Source organism: Camellia sinensis, chromosome 6 (assembly GCF_055761805.1).
Source record: "Camellia sinensis isolate YWXY chromosome 6, ASM5576180v1, whole genome shotgun sequence".
NCBI classification, from domain to species: Eukaryota; Viridiplantae; Streptophyta; class Magnoliopsida; order Ericales; family Theaceae; genus Camellia; species Camellia sinensis.
Window position 1 is genome coordinate 63,480,368 of NC_138966.1, and position 22,558 is coordinate 63,502,925.

Consider the following 22,558-nt stretch of genomic DNA (forward strand, 5'->3'; position numbering starts at 1 on the left):
TCTTAAGGACAAGTTTTCACAAACGGGTATTAAGCTCCAGATTTAAAATCGGGACCAGATTTAAAATCGGGAATCGATTTCGAGTCTCGTCTTTTCTTATAAATCATTTGTGCCTAGTTAGTCGTGTGTGTCTAGTTTCGCTGGCATCTGACATTGTTTGACCATGTTAGTGTGTCAACCAATTCAGAAAAAGAGTTTATTAAGGACAAGTTTTCACAAACAGAAAATAGGCTCCAAATTTAAAACCGAGAATCAGTTTCAAGTCCCGTCTTTTCCTACAAGTCATTTGTGCCTAGTTAGTCGTGTGTGTCAAGTTTCGTTGACATCCAACACCGTTCGACCATTTTTGTGTGTCAACCGGTTCGGAAAAAGAGTTTCTTAAGGATAAGTTTTCACAAACGGAAATTAGGCTCTAGATTCAAAATCGGGAATCAATTTCGAGTCCCTTCTTTTCCTACAAGTCATTTGTGCCCTAGTTAGTCAAGTGTGTGAAGTTTCGTTGACATCCGACATCGTTTGAGCATTTTAGTGTATCAATAGGTTCAGAAAAAAAGTTTCTAAAGGACAAGTTTTCACAAACGAGAATTATGCTCTCGATTCAAAACTGGGAATCGATTTCAAGTCCCGTCTTTTCCTACAAGTCATTTTTGCCTAATTAGTTGTGTGTGTCAAGTTTTGTTGACATCCAACGCCGTTTGAACATTTTAGTGTAGCAACCGATTTGAAAAAAGTCTCTAAAAGACAAATTTTCACAAACGAAAATTAGGATCCAGATTAAAAATCGAGAATCAATTTCGAGTCCCGTCTTTTCCTACAAATCATTTGTGCCTAGTTAGTCATGAGTATCAAGTTTCAGTGACATCCTACACCGTTTGAGCATTTTAGTGTGTCAACCGGTTCAGAAAAAGAGTTTCTAAACGACAAGTTTTCACAAACGGAAATTAGGCTCCAAATTCAAAACCAGGAATTGGTTTCGAGCCCTATCTTTTCCTACAAGTCATTTGTGACTAGTTAGTCGTGTGTGTCATGTTTCATTGCATTCCGACATCGTTCGAGCATTTTAGTGTGTCAATCGGTTCAGAAAAAGAGTTTATTAAGGAAAAGTTTTCACAAACGAAAATTAGGCTCCAAATTCAAAATCGGAAATCAATTTCGAGTCCCATCTTTTCTAAATCTTGTTTTTAGATAAGGGTAGCATCGTGTGTCGCTATGTGTGTGCTGCAGAGAGGAGGGGGGGGGGGGGTGTGGTTAAGGATAGAGGGGAGGTGTTTGTAGGTTTCAAGACCATAACTTATAAAAATGTAGAATAAGGTTATCCTACAATCCTATAGTCTCCTTAGGTAATATGTTGACCAACAAGGTAACCATACAAAATTATTGAGAGCATGTTTAGTTTACCCACCTTTAGTCTTCTTCTCTGACATGCAATCCAATTTCAGTCCCATGGACGAGTGGTTCATTCCATATATCCTCAAAAATTGCAAATGCCCATTAGCCTTATTGATAAAAGCTGAGAAGGAAAACCTGTACATTGTAACAGTAAAACACTCAGGCTTATTGATAAAATAAAATACCTGAAGCTCCAGATTTAGTTATTGTTCCCAAGTTTGATCAAATCCTCATTTGTCATACCTATACCTCTATCACGAATGGATAGGATCTTCTTTTCTTTGTTTAATTTAATCTGCATTTATCATATTATATAAAGCTTAAAGCTTAAAAGATAAGTCAAGTTGTAAATCTTCTTTTCTTTGTTTAAATATGCAATTATTATATTAAAAGCTTAAAAAATTTTAAAAATAAATTAACTTTTGGTGTGTGTGTGTGTGTGTGTCTGTTTGTTTGTTGGGTTTTGGTGGAAACAAGTCATACTGTGCAGTCTTTACATAAATCGATTTCAACAAACAAGTTTCACATTCTTGGTGAGGATTTAGACCATATACCATAGTAAAAGCACATAAATTACTAACCTTAATGCCAAGCTTAGCATTATCACCTTCACCCAAGATCTCCTTATCTGTGAGTGAGAGGAACCTAATATTATCCAATGTCTGAATTGGAATAGAATAACAATTAAATCCAATACAACAAATAGTCATAAGAAATTTAATAACCAAGGAAATTTCCAAGAAAAAAATATACGTACATCAGAAGCGTTACTCCCTCAAGAAGATATATTTATTGCTGTATGTCCATAAGCCGAGACAACTTTTTTAGTCTTCCACATTATCTAATCAATTAATAACATCATAATAAATAATTAAAAAAATGATTGGTTGCTAAGAGAACATCATATCAATAAAAAGGAGAAATGCCACAGCACCCAAAAAAAAAAAAGAAAAACATGGTCTAATTCAGACTTTCAAATTCAAATAAATGGGAAAATCCGAACATACAAACGTCTGGTGCTCAAAAATCTGACTCAGACTATGTGATCTCATTCAGACTATCTAGGGAAAAAGGATACTATTCTTTAGATAAAGATAAAAAAATAAAAATAAAAAAGGAGAGAGAGTAGGTGATGGCTTAGGGTGAACAGCGGTGTTGGGATGTGGATGAGGCACGTATGAGGTGGACAAAGTCGGTGATGGCTTAAGGTGAACAACGGTGTTGTAGGTGTAGGGAAAAAGAAAAGAGAGTCGATAGAAGATAGAAGAGGTATGGTGAGAAAGAAGAAATGGGAACAGTGAGAGTGAGAGTGAATTTAATCTGAACCCTTCACTTTTTAGTTGGGATTATTGAAACCATTCTAACCAAACAAAAGAGAGAAATATTTTCAAAATTTAATATAACTATAAACCGAGCTAACTACACAAAAATCACCTAAATGAACATCTATTATTCTAGAAACAATGAATCAAATGCAAAAGTTAAAAAACGAACTCATCAATAATGAAAATTTAGTGTTTGATTTTTCCTTGGACTTGCAAGTACCTTATTCACAAATCACAATGCTATTTTGATCTCACTGAAGATTTTGGGTCTGTAATCCATCCCATTGAAGTAGGAAATTCATATATCAAAAATATAACCAAAACATATATATCTGTATGTGTTTCTTTCTAAGGGAAGTATCTGGGGGTCCTTCTTATGCATGGGAGAGTTCCAAGAGGGCATTTTAACCATATCCTTGAGAGAAAGCAAAAGAGTTTGGCTGGGTGGAAAACTATAGTACTCTCCCTGGCTGCCAGAACTACTCTTATTCAAGCTGTGAGCTCTGCCATCCTTGCTTATACTATGCAAACTTATGCTTTGCCTAAGAAAGTGTGTGATGAGATTGATAAGCTTAATAGAAACTTTTTGTGGGGGGATACCCCTGAGAGAGAGAAAATTCACTTGGTTAACTGGGATAAGGTTTGCCAGTCAAAAAATGCTGGTGGACTTGGTATCAAAAAAGCCAGGGATCAAAACCTGGCTCTTCTGACTAAACTGGGTTGGAAACTTTTGAACAAAGATGATAGTTTGTGGTGCACTGTTGTCAGTTGCAAGTATTTGAGGAACTTTCAGCTCTTTAATTGGCCTAAAGGGAAGTGTGCTTCTTTTGTGTGCAGAAGCATTCTCCAAACTAGGCATACCCTTAGAAAAGGGGTGAAGTGGAAATTGGGCAATGGTGCCTTGGTAGATATTTGGAAGGATTGGTGGTGTGGGGATCAATCCTTTGCGGATTTAATGCCCAACACACACCAAACCAACCATACAACTACTGAGGGTTCTAGTTCTGTGGCTGAGTTTGTTACTGATCATGGTGAATGGGATGTTGTAAGACTTTCTTTAATGTTCCCTCTTAACATTACATCTATCATTTTGAATACTCCACCTCCTTCTAACAATAACTCTGATAGTCCCGATCGGAAAGGCACTCAGTGTGGTGAATTTCTTGTGGCCTCGGCCTATAAATTAATCATAGGTACTCCAAGGTGTGAGGGAAATTGGAGCTGGCTTTGGAAATTGAGACTACCTCAAAAACTTAAAAGTTTTATGTGGTTGGTCTTGCAAGGAAAGCTACTTACAAACCATCTAAGACTGAAAAGGGGTCTCACCCCTGACCCAACCTGTTCTAGCTGTTGTGGGGTAGAGGACCTACAACATATGTTCTGAGATTGCTATAAAGCCAAAGAGGTGTGGTTGGCTTTGTGTGGTAGACAGTGGTACATGAGGATGAATAGGCAGAATTGGCAAGATTGGCTTTTTTCAAACTCCAAAAATAAACATCTTTTTAATACTCATACCACTTGGTCTACTGTGTTCATTGTGACTCTTTGGACAATCTGGAAAAACAGGAATTCAGCCATCTTTGATGATGCTTCACCTCTTCCTCAGGAGAGCACCAAATTTATTTTTGATTACTCTAAAGATAAAGACTTGGCTTTTAATGTTTCGATTACACATCCAAGGCCTGTACTTAGATTGATCATTGGGTTCTTCCACCTATACGAAAAATTAAGCTGAACATTGATGGTAGCAGAACTGTGGGAGTTAGAGGAGGATTTGGAGGAGCCTTTAGAGATGAAAGAGGCAGTTGGATATGTGGATATTATGGCAAGATGGATAGTGGCACGAGCTTGGAGACAGAGCTGTGGGCTCTTTACAAGGGCTTGACAGTGCTGTTGCAACAAGGAATGCATGGAGTGATCATTGAATTTGATGCTCAGCAAGTGGTGCAATTGATGGGAGAAGATACAACCGACAAATTCCCATTCAAAGGGTTGTTGGAGGATGCCAAGATCATCTTCAGGGGATGTGAATGCACCATCCAACATGTGTTCAAGGAAGGGAACTTGTGTGCAGATGCTTTAGCTAAGCTGGGAACCGCCCAACCTGAAGAAATGCTGGTGGTAAAGGAACCACCATTCGAAATTAGGAGCTACTTGGTAGCTGATATGGTTGGGCTCTCTAGTGAAAGAGCCTAGTTTCTGTTTTATTTTTGTCGTACCAAAAAAAAAAAAAAAATAGACGAAAATGTGTAAGCATGTGAATTTCTAATAAAAATAACAGAACCAATGTGATAACCCGACTCCATATTATGCTTTCATTCTTTAATTATCTATGTGATTATATGTTTGGTGTGAAATTGCATGTTTAATTGTGTGAATGATATGATTTTGAATTTCTATCTGTTGGTTGTAGGAAAAACTGTTAAAATTAGAACTTTGAGCTGAAAATTGAAGGTCTTAGAGACGATAGAAAACAAAATTGATTGAATATTTGTGATTAGCATGATTTTTAGAGCCTAATATGAAGTTTTTTAAAAATTTGATTCGGAATGAATTAACTGCATTTAATTAAACTAGCAAGTTAAGTTAGAACTAATTAACCTACACTTTTAACTTAAATTAAGATAGATATATCTGAGAGCCTTAGAGAACTTAGACTTAGACTCAAAAATATCTTGTTGGGAGGTTCTAGAGAGAGAGAGAGAGAACAGGAGGAGAAAGGGAGAAGATCAACTAGAGGCTTGAAAGCTTGGGAATTTGAAGGGGAAATTCAACGAATTAGCTCAAGGTATGTATAAATCAACTCAAACTCTAGGAATACCTCTTCACTAGTTTAAAACTAAGACCTGAAATGGAGATTTCACACCCAAAAGAATGGAATTGAACTTGGATTCCTTGGATTTGTTTGATTTAAGAGTGAATATCTTCATATTTGTTTGTCCTGAGGTTACTTGTGAGAACTTGAGCCCTAATCTTTAGCTTTTGTAGGATTTGAACTTAAAGAGTTACTTATGAAGCTCAGCTCTAAGTGAACTTGGATGAACATGAAGAAATTCATGAAAACATGGAAGCTAGGGTTTTAAATTGAGAATTTAAGCAAGTATTAATCCAATTGAGTTTGAATTAGGTACATATATCATGTTTTTGAAGTCATTTTATATGAATCGAGCCTTGAAAATGAGTTTGGAACCTTGGAATTTGATCAATTTTTGGACTGCTCAGGGAAACCCAAAACCGCACGTGCACGGAGCTCACAGCCGCACGTGCGGAACCCAGAACAAAACAGAGCCGAGCATTCTACTTTTATTGCATGTGCGGGGGCTGCACGTTCGGTGAGGGGCTTCCGCACGTGCAGAAAACAGGGAGAAAATCTGTCAATTTCTGTTAACCACTTTGACCCTCTAAACCTGTTTATGAGCATGTTTAGACCCTCCGAAATGTCTAAAGATAAACAAAAAATGAATGAATCGTAAAATGATTAAATAAAGGAAAAGGCTAATAAATGAATGAATTGTTTACCGAATTCGTATATGTGTTATGTTGTGTAGGTCACCTGCCAAAAGGACCACCACACGACCAATATCACTGAGTAATAGTATTATAAAGATATGCTTCAAGCATTTATTTTCCTTCTTAAAGGATATGCTTTCTGCAATTTGTATTTTGTTTGAAATGAATGAGTTTCATGAAATGTAAATGACATATGAAATGTGGGCCTGAGGCCATTCTATTTTGATATGATTTGCTTGGACCTGAGGTCGTTCTGAACAGTTGTGACTATGTTGGGCCCAAGGTCGTTCTGTTTATAAGATGGGCCTAAGGCCGTTTTGTTAATATGTTGGGCCTAAGACCGTTCCGTGTTATGTTGGGTCCATGGCCGTTCCGTGTTATGCTGGACCTGAGGCCGCTCCATAATGTGATTATGAACATTGTTATGAAAGATACATTTGAATGTTTTCTTAAGGCGCTTATTTATTAAACCTCTTTACTTTATTATTATTCATTAAGCTTTGCTCACTCCGTATTTTATATGTATGTAGGTGATCAACCTGGAGACCAACCTTAGGTCAACCTCAGGAGTCACTTTTGTGGATCTGCACTGTCGAGCCTCCAAAATGGAGCTTTACCTTTTGCAAATTCCCGTGTGAATGTTAAACCTTTGGTTAATTTTGTTATGATGCTTGCTATGAAGATGTAACTTTAGGCCCCATTTGTTTTGGGGTGTAGAGGGTGGGATGGAATTAGGATGGAGGTGGGGCCCATTTAGTGTTGTGTTTGTTTGTAGAGTTGGAGAAGGGAATACGATGGAGGAGGGGATTAAGATGGAGATTGGAAGGGAGATTGGAATGGAGGAGATGGAGGTGGTATTAGAAAAATAGTGAGGGGACTAGAAATTTTTTTATTTTTTACATATTGGGTTTTTTTTTTTTTTTTTTGAACATTAATGTTTAATTTTTTGTATTTTTTTATTTGTTTTATTAGTTTATGTAAAAATAATTTAACAATTCCTACACTAACAACTATCATCAAAACAAACACAATTTTACTTAATCATCTCACTATTAATCCCCTCACTAACAATCCCCTCACTATTAATTCCCTCACTATGAATCCCCTCCATTCTACCTCTGAAAACAAACGGGGCCTTAAGATGATAACTCCTTATGTATAAGTTTTGTTGGGATACCCTAATATGTATTGTGTGTGATTATATTAACTTGAACATGTAAGCACTGCTCAATGGACATTATGCTATATTATTTGCTTACGCTTAGGCTCCATTATTGTAAACTGTATGTAATCTGTCTTAGGCCGTAGGTAATCAAGGGATTACTGGCCGGTTATAATCCAAACTTTTAGGGGCGAGTTTGGATTGTGATGACCAATAAGTGAAAAAAGATTTTGACCAATGAGGAATACATGCACATGGGTCACAATTATGGGATTTTCTAATCATATAGATCCATAAAAGGTTAAAAAATCACTCATTTTTATAAATTTAGTTTTCTAAAATGAAATTCTATAAAAGAGAAGGAGAAGGGGATAGAAGAAATTTGTGAGCAAGTTAATCGAACCACTAAAATTCTTTTTCCTCCCAATACATTTTGCATAGGAAACATAGTAGCAGGAAGTTAGCCACTAAAATAGGGCATTATGTAAAAGATACAATTGGCGTTTTTTGCTGAATGGCCATCAAGCTATCGGGTGTGCTTTCTGATGAGCTCACTATTGCAACCCTACGTAAACCTTGCTCTGTCACACAGTAAGCTTAACAACAACAAAAAAATTATTTTGTTACATTTTTTTATTTTGGTAAAATTATGAAAATATTCTCCTATTATTGATTTTAAAAATCACTCATTTTTATAAATCTTATTATAAAGGGCAAATTACGAGGATTGTCCCTGTATTTTGGTCCTTATCTTTCTTTGGTCCCTGTAATTTCAATTGACTTGATTTTAGGCATCAATTTGTGACTCTATAATTTGGTCTAATTTATTACAACTCGTAGCATTTTTTTTATTATTATAAAAAATACGTACATAAGTGACATGCCACATTTTTAAAAATAAAAAAAATAAATTTACTCAACTCAGTGAGTTAACCTTAACCATTTAGGTGATAATTTCCTGTCAAAAACACTAACCGCATTATTGATTGAACCAAATAGACACAAAATTATAAATTTAGGATCAAAATTGAGTCAATTGAAAATGTACAGACCAAAATAATACAAGAGGCAAACTATAGGACCATCGGTGTAATTTGACCTATTATAAATCTAGTTTTTTAATTTACAGTATCAAATTTACAAGAAAAACTCTTGGTTTTGTTGCACGTACACGAATTTGGGACCAAATGCATCACAGTTTACTCTGTATGTTACCAGTTCTTTTCTTTTAAGCAACAGTCCAAATAATTGGAACCCCACTTATGAATTTCCAAACCATTCCATTCCATTCCATCGCTATCCTTGAAAAGCTGCATCTAATTGATTAAGCCATCTTAAAGACTAGCTCAGAGGATGGATACCTAATACCCAGATCCAAACACTGTATATACATACATATATACATATATACACATTATATACATACATACACCAACACACATGCATGGAATATAGGTTATGATGATAGATCTATGGCAGAGTAAGCAAATAAAAACGTTAAGACTCTGGAAAACAATATAAGAGAACAGAAATGCCAATCTTCATGATTAGGATTTTCATGATTAGGAAGAACAGGAAATAGAGAACTCATACCTATTATTCTGTTCAAATACCAATCTTCAGTGAACAACTATTGGATTTAGCTAATCTTCTTTGCCCCAAATGCCAAAACCTAACGACAAATTGGTGATTTTTATATTGAGATTATAAACCTAAATCTCACTGCAGAGTATAGATTTCTGACATAGCATAATTAGGTCGCGCCCTCGCACACACACCAAAAAATAAAAAATAAAAATAAAAAAGGAAGTGGAAAGTAGAGAGAGAATCAACTACCGAGCCAGAATGAAGTGGCGATGGTGTAGCACAGCAACAGAAAACGGCGGAAACCCGACGGTCACCTGAAAAGGAATGAACACTCCGGTCAGGAGTGCCGGAATTAGCACTTCGACGGATAGGTCAGTGTATACTCTCTTGGTTGCTTATATCTTAAGTTAAACTTACTTGTTCTCACGTACCTCGTGTTAGCTGATACTCTCTTTATTTATAGTTGTCCTTGATGTCCACGGTTAGGCCCACCTTTCTTCCAATGAATAATCCCTCATTCGGCTAACTGTTCTTACTCGGCCAGGTCTACAGCTGATAATTCGACTGATCTGGTTACTCGGACTCTGTCCCTCCCTGATGGAGCCGTATAGTTCACAACTTGGTTTCTCTCTTCAATCTATTCGGCTTCCGTACGTAACAAAATATATTCGGCCACCACATCTCCGTTTACTAAAGTTAACTATTTGAACATTTTATAATCGTCACTTTTTATAATATATATATATATATATATTTATGATAAGCTCAACATCAAAACCTGATTAATATCTTTTTCAATAAATATGATCAAGTAACTTGTTACAAACTTTCATCTTATTACGCAATTTGGTTTTGAAAAAATTTATAATTGAAAATGTATATTTTTATGAGTATAATGATAATCCGTTTCAATAAGAGTATCAAATTTTATGAACTTATTGTAAAAATGTTATGTTGAAGTAGACAATATTCCTATTCTAGAGAATAAACAATAAGAATGAATGCAAAATAAGATGCATAAGCAAATTATATTGTGATTTATAAAAGAAGAAAAAAACATAAATGACATATAAGCAGAAAACAAAAATAGTAACAAATAAAAGAATATAAGTAACTTTAAATATATAGAAATATAACAAATAATACAAATTACAAATAGAATATATCAATATTTGATAAAACTCAATTTAGAAACTATTTTTAAAATTTTGTAATGTAAATAATTTGAAAGGTGTGAACTACTGAAATTTTAGGGATGCAAAGTATTCCAATTTAAAATTATCTTATTAATTACTAATATAATATACATAATTTTAAAAAAAATTAGGGGTGTGACCGCACCCTCTAGATCCGTCCTTGGATGTCATTAATTACAAAAATATCATTTTACTGTTTTTCTATACTTTTGTACCAAGATTAGTAAGGATAGATGGAACTCCAAACAATGAATAATTACCTATTATTCCAAAAACAGCACCATGTCTCTACCTAAAAATAGGAGGCATGCAATCACTTTCGAAGAAAAATAAAAACAACTTGAGAAGTTACTAGAGCTGCTGGCAATGAAGTTGTGAAGCCAACCATCTAAACTCTAGAGAATTGCATAAACGAAGGCAAGAACACTCATGCACATGAGAAGTTATCTAGTAAGTTGGGCCTATCATGTGATTGTGTGCCCACTCAATAGTAAAGGGACACGAAATTATTTTGTCTAAAATATAAGAGAAATAATAGTCAGAGGAAGTAGTTACGTATAACTCAACAATTAAAAAGGACATACCATGTATAATATAAGCGGAATCTACTAAAAAAAAAAAATTCCATGCACATTGTAGGCAAGTTGAGGTCCACACATCTTTTTGAAAAGGGTCGTGATTCATAACTAAGGCATGTGACAAGACCAACGGTCATGAGAATTGAAAATTCATTTGACAGAATAGCCAATTGGTTTTTTCCAAGGTACCACTAAAAAATATGGGCGGTGTTACATGTATCAATTAATGTATACACTAGTGTATCAACTAGTGTTATGCCATTATTATTGACCCCACCTATTATGTTTATTCATTTCTTTTAATAGGAGTAGGAATAGCAGTACCATTTTAAATAGGAGTAGTTCCAATAATTGTATCTATAGGAGTAAAGTACTTCATAAGAGTAGCAGTAAGGTACAATTCCTTTGTAATTGAATTGTTTTTGAGAGGGTAATTTATATGTAAATTGGGCCGAGTTCGGTAGTGGGCCGTTCTATGGGCCACGATAAGAAAGACAAGGGCCCAGGAGTTAGCCCGGTCATAGAAAGCCTCGTAGTTAGCCAGAGAGCATTGTACTTAGCCCGGTCTCAAAAGGGCTTTGCGGTTAACTCGGTCACCACAGCTAGAGTGACAACAGTTAGCTCGGTCACACCTTTTGAGCCGAGGTATGTAGAAGCCTGCCACAAGACCTTGCCATTAGTTAGCTCGGTCCAAACTCATCATGGTTAGCACGGTTTCAGATAACCCAGCGCCGAGGTACATGCAGTGAAAGGAAGAACCGAGCTAGTTGAAGCTCGGTCTATTCTGCGGCTTTAGCATGGCCATGTTATCTCGGTCGTATTGACATCCAACTATAGTAAAACCATCTCACTTGGTTCAAGCAGTGAGGGGGGTGTTGAAGGATAAGCATTATCTTTCTGGAAAGTGATTCCTAGGAGGACTCTGCATGGAAGAGTAAAAGTCCTACAAGGATTGTGCTACGTGGAACCTATAAAAGCTCACAACATAACCTATGGGGAAGGTAACACAACTTTGATTCTCGAATACACAGAACTTTTGTCTATTTGTCTATTTTGCTGACTTAGGTATCGGAGAGGTATTTGACACACACCCGCCGGCTAGCTCACGTTTGTGTTTTCAGGGAGTAAAGCGACGTCGTACGGAGGAATGCAGACTTGATCAACAGGATTATACGAGAAGAATATTTCTTGCTCGTACAATTGGCGCCGTCTATGGGAATATCAGACAAAGAACAAAACCTCTTGATCAAGTTTCCCTCGCTAATTAGGAGCAATGGCGCACAACGAAGATTTGCCGCAATCCGCCATCGACGGACAAACCCCAGAAGGGGATGGGAGGCGCGAAGATCTGCCTTCTATCCCTCCCATGTTGGACTTAGAGCCCCCGCGGCAGAACCCCCGAAGGGATGCAAAGGGGAGGCAGAACAACAGCCCCCGTCACTCTCGCTCACAAAGTCCTGAAAGGCAGAGGCGAAGAATCGACCTCAAGCTCTTGAAGATCGCGTGAAAGAGCAGAATGAATTAATAAGGAAGATGGCGGCGGATATGGAGGCCATGAAGCGCCAGACCAAGGGAAAAGGGGTGGCGACAGGAGAGGGGCGTAAAGGCAACACGCCCCCTCGCCACCTAGAAGATCACAGTAGGCATACCACGCCATCACAAGCAGAGAATAGGAGCCTCAGAACAGGCGACACTCAATCCAGAACTTCCAGAACTCGTCACGCCAGGTCTGAGAGGACGAGATCTGAGAGGTCATACACAGAGGGAAGCACCTATCGGCCCTCGCGCACACACCAGACATCATCCAGGTAGACGGAGTTACCTAGATCGTCCGACTTACGAACTGTGCTAGATGAAAGGGCACCACGATGGAAGGAGGATGCCAGGGCACGCGACCCACATAGAGTTTTTGCCCTTCAGCGGTTGGCTCCTCGGACGCATGGAAGCGTCGAGGTAGAAATGCCAATACCGCACCCTGCTTACGAACCTACGGACAAAGCATTAGCGATGCTACAGGCCTCGCCGTTCGTTCCGGCAATTGAGAACGCGCCTTTACCTTCCGGCTTCCTGCAGCCCAAATTCACCACGTATGAGGGAAAGACGGACCCATACTCGCACTTGAGCCACTTTCGCCAGGTTATGGCTGCATACCGACGAAACGAGGCTTTAATGTGCATCCTATTTCCATCCAGCCTTGGTGACCTAGGATTAACCTGGTTCGAAAGGCTACCAAAAGGCAGCATCGCCACCTGGGCACAATTAGCAAAGGCGTTTGTGACAAGGTTCAGGACGAACACCAAAACGCCAGTGGAGATCGACCAGCTTCTCTCTATTGACATGGGCGACAAGGAGATATTAAGATCCTACAATAGTCGTTATTGGGAGACCTTCAACCAGATTGGGGATTGCCCTACCAATCTCGCCATCGCGCAGTACAAAAGAGGTCTTCCAGTCGGGAACAGGCTGAGGGACTCAATCACCATGACGCCACCCCTCACAATGGAGGCCTTAATGGAGAGGGTACACCAGCACATTCGGGTGGAGGAGGATGGCGCCCGTGCTAAAACAAAGTCTGGTACAACCGCAGTACCAGACAAAAAGACCACAACGAAAGTCAATGCGGTAGAACGTCCAAGCAGAAACGGGCGAGGCAGGCAAGACAATGGTGAGGACCAGGATAAAAGATAGTTGAGAGTCCGCACTGCCATTACCACGGTATTCCAAAAACCGATCTATCAGATTCTAAGCGAGATACGCGATGAACCTTTTGTCAGATGGCCAGCTAAGCTGGGAGAAGCGCAAAAAGACTACGACGAAAGATCCCCGTGCACCTTTCATAAGGAAAAGGGGCACCGCACTGAAAATTGCACACCATTGAGGCAACATCTAGAGGAGTTCATGGCAGCCAGTCATCTGGACAAGTACATTGAGGGAGGGACGCAGCCAGCCCCCCAGGACCACAACAACCCAAACGAAATGCCAATCGACGCCCCACCTCAAGGCGTGATCAACGTAATCCATGGGGTATTCGAACCTGAATGCGTATGCAAGCTCAGGGGCATGATCAAGAAGGCTGAGCACTTAAGGGAGGTATTACGTGCCCAACCTACCATCAAAAAGGGAAGAACAGAAGCCACGAACGTCATATCTTTTTCAGATAGAGACTTGGCAAGGATATATTGCCCTCGCAATGATGCACTGGTCGTCACTCTCCGAGTCAAGGATTTTGATGTCAAGTGGATTTTGATTGACCAAGGGAGCTCATGTGAGATAATGTACTACGAAACATTCAAACAATTGAAACTAGAAGACAAAGACTTAGCACCTGCTGTATCTCCCCTGATCGGATTCTACTCAATGCTAGAATGGCCAATTGGCAAGATAATCCTCCCAGTCAGAGCAGAAAGCGTGACGAAACAAGTAAAATTCTAGGTATTGAAAGTCCCTTCCACTTACAACATAATCTTGGGAAGAACATGGCTGCATGCCATGAGATCAGTAGCATCATCATACCATCAAGTAATGCGGTTCCCCAACGAAGCCGGAGTAATTGAAGAGGTCTTTGGAGACCAAATTATGTTCAAGCAATGCTTCGTCACAGTAAATGGCAGCCGAGCTGCCAAGGGGTTTGTTCAGATGGTGGAAGAACCAGAAAGCAATGAATTGTTCGCGGATGTTGGCAAAGCCACTGAACAGAAGGCAGTGGAAGACTTGGTACAAGTAAGAATAAATGAAAAGAACCCGAATAAGTTCTTTTTGCTTGGCTCATCTATGTAGAGCACTGAGAGAATAGAGGTCGCGTGGAATTCTTGGCCTCTAACATCAAAGTGTTTGCCTGGACGCCGTATGACATGCCTGGCATTGACCCAAGCTTCATCTGTCACCAATTGAACGTCCACCCAACCGCCAGACCAATCATTCAGCGCACTCGCAGATCGGCACTCCACCACGCCGAGATAGTGGCGGAAGAAGTAGGAAACCTGCTGGAGGCAGGGGCTATCAAAGAGGTACACTACCCCAGATGGATCTCCAATCCAATGGTGGTGCCAAAAAAGAATGAAAAATGACGCGTCTGCGTAGACTACAAAACAGTCAACAAAGCATGCCCAAAGGACAGCTTCCCTCTACCCCGGATAGATCAACTGGTAGACCTAACGGCAGGACACAACCGACTTAGCTTTCTTGATGCGTACAGAGGCTACCATCAGATCGCTATGTATGAACCAGACCAGGAGGTCACATCTTTTACAACGCCAAGAGGACTATACTGCTACAAGGTCATGCCCTTTGGCCTAAAGTACGCAGGGGCAACATTCCAACGAATGGTCACCAAGATGTTTGAACCATTGTTAGGCAGAACAATAGAGGCTTACATCGACGACATGGTGGTCAAGAGCAAGGATAAGAATGACCATCTCAAGGACCTAGGTGAGATGTTTCAGATCCTGAAGAAGCACAAGCTGCGCCTAAATGCGTCCAAATGTGCGTTCGGTGTACGATCTGGCAAATTTCTGGGCTTCTTGGTGACCAACCGAGGTATTGAGGCAGACCCCTCTCAAATCAAAGCAATTCAGGATCTGGAGAGGCCCAACTCAGTGAAAGAATTGCAGCATCTCACCGGCAGGACAGCTGCACTCAACCGATTCATAAGCCGGTCGTCGGACAGATGTCGACCATTTTTTCAAGCATTAAAAGCCAAGTTCGAGTGGGACGAAGAATGCGACCGCGCTCTAGAAAGCTTGAAAGAATATGTCTTCTCCACCACTGCTTGTGACCCCAATACCTGGAGAACTCTTTTTGTACCTGGGAGTTTCACAACACGAAATTAGCGCAGTGTTGGTCCGAGCAGAAGGAATCCAACATCTGCCCATCTTTTATGTCAGCAAGACATTACTAGGTGCAAAAACAAGGTACTTACCACTGGAAAAACTGGCCCTAGCCTTGATGATGGCCTCAAGAAAGTGGTCGCATTACTTTCACGCCCACACCATACTCGTCCTCATAGCCTTTCCATTAAAAGCTTTGTTTGAGAGGGCAAACTTTTCTGGGCGGATCCTAAAGTGGGCAGTAGAGTTGGGACAGTTCGACATCAAGTTCCAACCCAGAACCGCGGTAAAAGCCCAAGCCTTGGCAGACTTTGTCGCAGAATTCACCCTAGGAAGTCATCATATATGCCCAGTCGACCTGACTGATACAACTGAACTAGGGTTAGAAGTTGAAGCCGGAATAACGCCAACCCTAGTGCAGGATACCCAGTCAGACCCTAAGGCAGACCAGAGTAAAGTAAGGGAGGAAGAAGCAAACCATGCTACACCAAGTCAAGATTCACCAGCAAATAAAGACTTGATACAATCAGATAGCGAGAGGCAAACAGCAAGCATGGACATTGAACAAAACACCAGCAACACTTTTGATCCCAAGGCATCATCTGATCCCTCCACTTGCTGGAAACTGTTCGTTGGAGAGATGTGAAAGCTCTTCGTGGACGGAGCGTCCAACAGGCACGGTGCAGGACTAGGCATAGTCCTCATCTCACCAGATGGCCTAGTGGTGGAGCAAGCAGTCAACCTTGGCTTTCCGACATCAAACAACGAAGCGGAATATGAAGCGCTTCTTGCAGGCTTAAAATCAGTATCCTACATGAAGGCCACCGAGCTAATGGTTTACAGTGGCTCACAGCTGGTGGTAAACCAAATTTCAGGTGACTACGAGGTAAAGGATGACAGGATGGCTAAGTACCAAGAGTTAGTCAGAAAAGAGATCAAGAAATTTGAAACAGTACGAATAGAGCAAATCGACAGGGAAGAAAACAGCAGAGCGGACGAACTAACAGGCTTTGCTTCAATGGCAGATACCTCCATCCCTCATCCATTGCTGATTGACTACCTACCAAAACCAAGCATTGAAGAACCCGAAGTAGAAGAGGTATGTTGTGCCGAACTGGGCCCTTCGTGGATAGATCCCATCATACTGTTCCTAAAAGACGGCGTCTTACCAGAAGAAAAGAAAGAGACCAACAAAATAAGAGCAAAGTCACAGCGATTTTGGCTCTCCCCATCAATGGGCTTATACAAGAAGTCATTCACAGGACCTTACCTAAAGTGTGTCCACCCCAGCAAAATTGAAGCCTTCTTGTTCGAGATACACGAAAGCGTATGCGGAAGCCACCAAGGAGGAAGATCATTAGCTTACAGAGTCATTTTGCAAGGATATTGGTGGCCTTACATGCAAGCAGATTCAGAGAAGTACGTCAAGAAGTGCGAGAAATGTCAGAAATTCGCACACCAAATACATCAGACAGCCAGAGAACTCCTACCATTAACAAGCCCATGGCCCTTTGCAATGTGGGGCTTAGACATAGTAGGACCACTTCCAACGGTACCCGGCAACAGAAAGTTCTTCCTTGCTGTAACAGACTACTTCACAAAGTGGGTGGAAGGAGAAAGATTGGCATCGATAAAGGAGAAGGATGTGAAAAAATTCGTCTGGCAGAATATCATCACTCGGTTCGGCATACCAAAAGCTCTAATATCGGACAACGGCACTCAATTCGATGGCAGAATCTTTAGAGGCTTTTGTGCAGAATACAAGATAGAATTCTACAACTCTACACCGGCATACCCACAAGCAAATGGCCAAGCAGAAGCATCAAACAAAGTGGTCTTGCACGGATTGAAGAAAAGATTAGAGAAAGCAAAGGGCAAGTGGGCTGAGGAGCTTCTCCACGTTTTATGGGCTTACCGTACCACACCTCGACGATCTACTGGCGAAACACCCTTTTCCTTGGCCTATGGCATGGAAGCAATAATCCCACTGGAAGTTGGCCTCCCCACAATTAGAAGTGAAAATTTTGACCCAGACTTAAATGGAAAAGCCATAGCATTGGAGCTCGATCTTGCAGAAGAAAGAAGAGAAAGAGCACTGGTTCACATTGCCTCGTACCAGCAAGAGTTGTCTAGAAAGTATAAAAAACAGTACATCCAAGACAATTCAAAATCGGAGATTGGGTACTACGCAAAGTGATGGGAAACACCTTGGTACCCGAAGATGGCAAGTTAGGGCCTAATTGGGAAGGACCTTACAAGGTGGTTGGAATAGCAGGAAAAGGGGCATACCACTTGCAAGATAAAGACAGCAAAGCCATTCCCAAGCCATGGAACACTGCCAATCTCAAACTATTTTAGTTTTAGCCTTTCAATACTTGTAATTTTTCTTTTTCTCAATAAAACAAGTAGTTTTCTTTTCAACATAATTGTTTTATTCTGTAAAAGTTGTTTTAGAGAGCTAGGGGCAACAAAAAAAGAGTTGGCCGGAATAACCAACTTTGTCCTCTCCTAAGCCCAGGATAAGGATCCAGGCTGCAGGAAGTTTGGCAGGAAAAACCAAACACTTTACTCTAAGTTGGCAGGAAAAACCAACTTAGAGGTTGGCTGGAAAAACCAACACCCCTCCTAAGCCCAGGATAAGGATCCAAGCTGCAGGAAGTTTGGCAAGAAAAACCAAACACTTTACTTTAGGTTGGCAGGAAAAACAAACTTAGAGGTTGGCTGGAAAAACCAACACCCCTCCTAAGCCCAGGATAAGGATCCAGACTACAGGACGTTTGGTCGCAATAACCAAACACTTCACTCCAGGTTGGCAGGAAAAACCAACTTAGAGGTTGGCTAAAAAAACCAATACCCCTCCTAAGCCCAAGATAAGGATCCAGGCTGCAGGACGTTTGGCCAGAATAACCAAACACTTTACTCTAGGTTGGCAGGAAAAACCAACTTAGAGGTTGGTTGGAAAAACCAACACTTAGTACTCTTCAAACCGAAATAAGGACTCAGGCTGAAGAGTGGTTGGCTGGAAAAACCAACACTTAATACTCTTCAACCGAAATAAAGATCAAGGCTGAAGAATGGTTGGCTGGAAAAACCAACACTTAGTACTCTTCAACCGAAATAAAGATCAAGGCTGAAGAGTGGTTGGCTAGAAAAACCAACACTTAGTACTCTTCAACCGAGATAAGGACTCAAGCTGAAGAGTGGTTGGTTGGAAAAACCAACACTTAGTACTCTTCAACCGAAATTAGGACTCAGGCTGAAGAGTGGTTGGCGGAAAAAACCAACACTTAGTACTCTTCAACCGAGATAAAGATCAAGGCTGAAGAGTGGTTGGCTGGAAAAAGGTTGGCAGGTATGGCCAGTCAAATTGCAAAGTTAAGACCGAGATAAAGTATCTCGGCCGGAGAATGTTATACCTTACTCAAATTACAGTTAGAAAGTAAGTATACGCATGAAAGTAAACCGAGGTAACAGTTGAAACCAAGAGAAGCTTTCATTGAAAATTCAAAACAAGTACAAAAGGACCTCAGCCCGGTTACAGTTTTTTCTTTCCAACAGCAAAAAGAAGAAATTACAGAGATTAAGCAAAAAGGTCATCTAAATCAGTATCAAGAACAACGCGGTCTTCACCCAGGGGTAGCTCGGTTATGGCAGGCACCTCTTAGTTAAGCTCAGTTGAAAGATCCGCATCAGCAGGCAAAGGCGGGATGGAGACCTCTGGAGTTGGGGAGGTAGACTGCCGACCAGGCTGAGTGTTGTCTTCTGGAGCTTCATCTTCATCCTCTTCCAGAAATTTTTGCTGAATGGCAGCAGCGTACTCCGCCATAGAGCTCGGTATAAAGTATGGAGGAGGATTGAAGACCTCGGTCTCTGGACCCTGACTGAGCTGTACCACGGCCGCCCTCCACCCGCATTTGAAGAACAGGTCCTTCGCAGCTTCACACTGCTTGATGTACAGGGCTTCGCCCTCTTTAAAACCGCGGTCTTCTGCGTCCTCTAGCTTCTTCTCAAGCTTTGTTATTTCGGCATTCTTTTTTCCTTCAAGCTTGGCCAGCTCGCGCAAGTATTTATCTTTCATCACGGCAAGGGCCTTCTGTTTATCAGCATCAACCGAGGTAACTAGCCCAGTGAGCCGAGCTACCTCGGTCTCTAGCTCGGCCACCTTCTGTTGGGACACTTTCAGCTCGGCCGCCTTTTCATTTGCCTCAACCATGGCTTGCCTAGTAGTTTTTCGAAGTTCCAACACTCGCTTGTGAGCGATGTGGTTTTTCTGTATGGCCTGCAAACGGATGGTAAGACACTTTTTCAATATAACCGAGCTGAAAGTTATAAAAATTTCTTTGAAAAAAATAAGTAAACGGGCAACTTACCAGCACCATTGATTTTGTGGATGAGCGAAGGGCCTTCAGCTCGGTTAGGTGGTCGTGGTGCCTCATGTCGGCTGGAAGGCAAACACCTTTAGCCAGGTTGAATGCCATCAGGTGGTCTTTTTCTGCGACCACTGAGTCAGAATCCGTGATAGCACGGTTTTGAAAAGTGATCTTTGGAGCCCACTTAGAAGAGCTAGTTCGATCAGAGCGCTCCGGTTGTGGGCTCGGTGAAGGGCTTAGCGGAAGGATGGTATCTTCTTCATCAACAAGGCGTGGCTCGGTCGTGGAAGTCTGAGCACGCTTGTTTGGACGAGATGAGGGTTGATGGGATAGAAGGGCCACCACGGTCTCCTGAGTCTGACCGGCTGGTGGTACCTCAGGTTGGTTTGTTTCGATCAGGAGGACCCCCACAGCTCGTTTCTTGGCCATTTCTTGTTCGGCGGTTAGTGGGATGAGATTGATTTGAGGCAAGGATGGGTCTGGTTTAGGAGAGGCTTCCAACAAGAAGTCAGTTACCTTGGTCTTTCGTTTGCCACTGTATCGGTAGGTCGGCTCAAAATTCAGTAGCTCGGTCCAACTCCGGTTTGGATATCGCAGCGCAACGCGAAGAACATTCAAGTCGGGGTAGCTGTATTAGGACTTGAGAAAGTTCAAATCTGCATGAAGGAAGACAACAGTTAGTTCGGTTCAATAAGTGAAAACCAAAGTATAAGAAAAGCATGCAATGAAGCCGAGGTAACCCTACCGGTTACACCCTTATTCCAATTTATTCTGTGACCAGGAATCTGGGCTTGTTAGTCCTCAAAATTCCCAGATACCCAGAAGATATCATCATCATTCACGTCTTTATCCGGGGTATCTTTTATTATTTTTTCACAACAGCGCCTTATTCGTAAATAGTAAACCAAGCCATCTTTGGCCGAGCCTATGGAGTATTGATGGAAGAGCACGGCTAGACCCATGTGGGTTGCTTCTTTTATTGTTTCAATTATTATATACATATATATATATTTTGGAATAGGTAGAACTTTCTAGATATTTGATAACAAACAACATAACAAAAAAAACACACGGAAATATAAAAGCTAAAATAATCATACCCAGTGTAGTAATTCTTAGGTAGATAAACATCCTTTATCGGACCAAATCGTTCAAATGGGATTCGAAGATCTTCTGGCCTGTAAGGAAGCAAGGAGAATCATTAGATTTCCTCTTCTTTTTTTTTATATATTTTTTTTATTAAGAGTGTAAGAGAATAATAACATTTAAAACAATCATATAATGACAAGCTCGAGGTTTAAACTGATACTTTTTACATATTTAGAAGAAAAACTCACCTACCAAAAAAGACAAAAGGAAATAACAATTTGGGTATATGGGTCTACGGCTCCACTTGCCATGTGGCTCGACCACATCACCACTACATCACCTTCTCCATGTTCTCTAACCACATGTGAGCCTCGAGAGGTGAAACATGGATCAATAGGCAAAAGGCTCTTTGACCCTGCCCCGTTGCCAATTCCTACATAAGGTTCCCATGTCAACCTACCCATCCCCTACACCCACAACCGCAAATCCCATTAAGTTCATAAAGATTGTGAATACTGAAAAAATGAACTCCAGTGCCGTGGATCATATTGACATTAGATTGAACCCATACAAATTGGGACAAAAAAGTTTTTGCTAAACCCACTATAAATTCATGAGAAAACGTAACAATGAAATGCTAAACAACAAAGAATCAAATACTTGAGGTAGCCCCTGTAACTATTGGTGAATCTATACAATACCTATTTGGTTGTTCACATCCAGCCAACATTTTTCTCATTCATCAAATGCCCAAAATTGCTAAACGATTTTACTCATCAAACCATCCCAAAATTTAAATGCAAACTTACAAACCACAAATCAACACACTACAGTAATAATTATATAAATATGGATATATATATATATATACATAGATCAAGGGATTGAAGGATGATAAAAAAAATAAGAGAGAGAGAGAGAGACCTGGCGTCGAGGGAGATGTTGCGAACGAGGAGACCAGAAGGGGCAGGGGAGCGTCGGTCTCTACGAGACCTGGATTCGCGAGGGTCGTCGTATCGCTTGCTAAGCCTTGGGTTGTAGCTTCAGCTTCGGCTTCTGTACCTCCCCATTGCTGTGCTAATCTTCTCTTCTCTTCTCTTCTTCTTCTTCTCTCTCTCCCTCTGAATTGAAAACCCTAGTTGGATCGTGAAAAACCCTAACCTTAGAAATTACTGGTGCGTGGATAAAGAGAGTTCCACCCAGGAGGGTCTAGAAACAACGATCCTTGAAAATAATTATCTATCTATACATTTCGTTTACTGTGATACACATCATAAGTATTCGCAAGCCTCTTATAATAACAACATCATAAGTATTCGCAAGCCTCTTATAATAACAATAACAAGTAATTACGGATGAAACATAATTCAATCAATTAGGTCTAAAATGAAATTTAATAATTTAAAATAAATTTTTAATTGAGATTATATTACAAAATATTTTAGATGGACTCAAGATGGTCCTTACCATTTATATAATTAAAAATGATTAAACAGTTAAGTAAGATTTACATACATAAATCTAAA

General features: G+C 40.4%; 1 protein-coding gene across 16 annotated transcripts in view; it reads right to left on the reverse strand.

The window, feature by feature from the left end:
- The window catches only part of LOC114319594 (uncharacterized), a 66,056-nt gene extending 43,708 nt beyond the window's left edge, over positions 1–22,348 (reverse strand). For 4 of the 16 annotated variants that reach the window (XR_014332398.1, XR_014332404.1, XR_014332402.1 and 1 more), the window contains exons 1-9: positions 21,957–22,344; positions 21,044–21,121; positions 20,460–20,599; positions 9,405–9,673; positions 9,223–9,287; positions 8,980–9,058; positions 2,147–2,230; positions 1,971–2,051; positions 1,403–1,524 (exon numbers count right to left, since the gene is read on the reverse strand). Coding sequence is in view for 1 of the 16 variants with exons in the window: in XM_082873901.1 (XP_082730027.1) it covers positions 19,235–19,852; positions 19,944–20,372 (1,047 nt within the window). In the remaining 15 variants the exon portion in view is untranslated. Of the gene's footprint in view, positions 1–1,402; positions 1,525–1,632; positions 1,685–1,970; positions 2,052–2,146; positions 2,231–8,979; positions 9,059–9,222; positions 9,288–9,404; positions 9,674–19,041; positions 19,853–19,943; positions 20,600–21,043; positions 21,122–21,956 lie in introns of those variants that run through there. The other 12 variants (XR_014332401.1, XR_014332406.1, XR_014332407.1 and 9 more) reach the window with 11 other exon arrangements.
- Between the last annotated feature and the right edge of the window lie 210 nt (positions 22,349–22,558).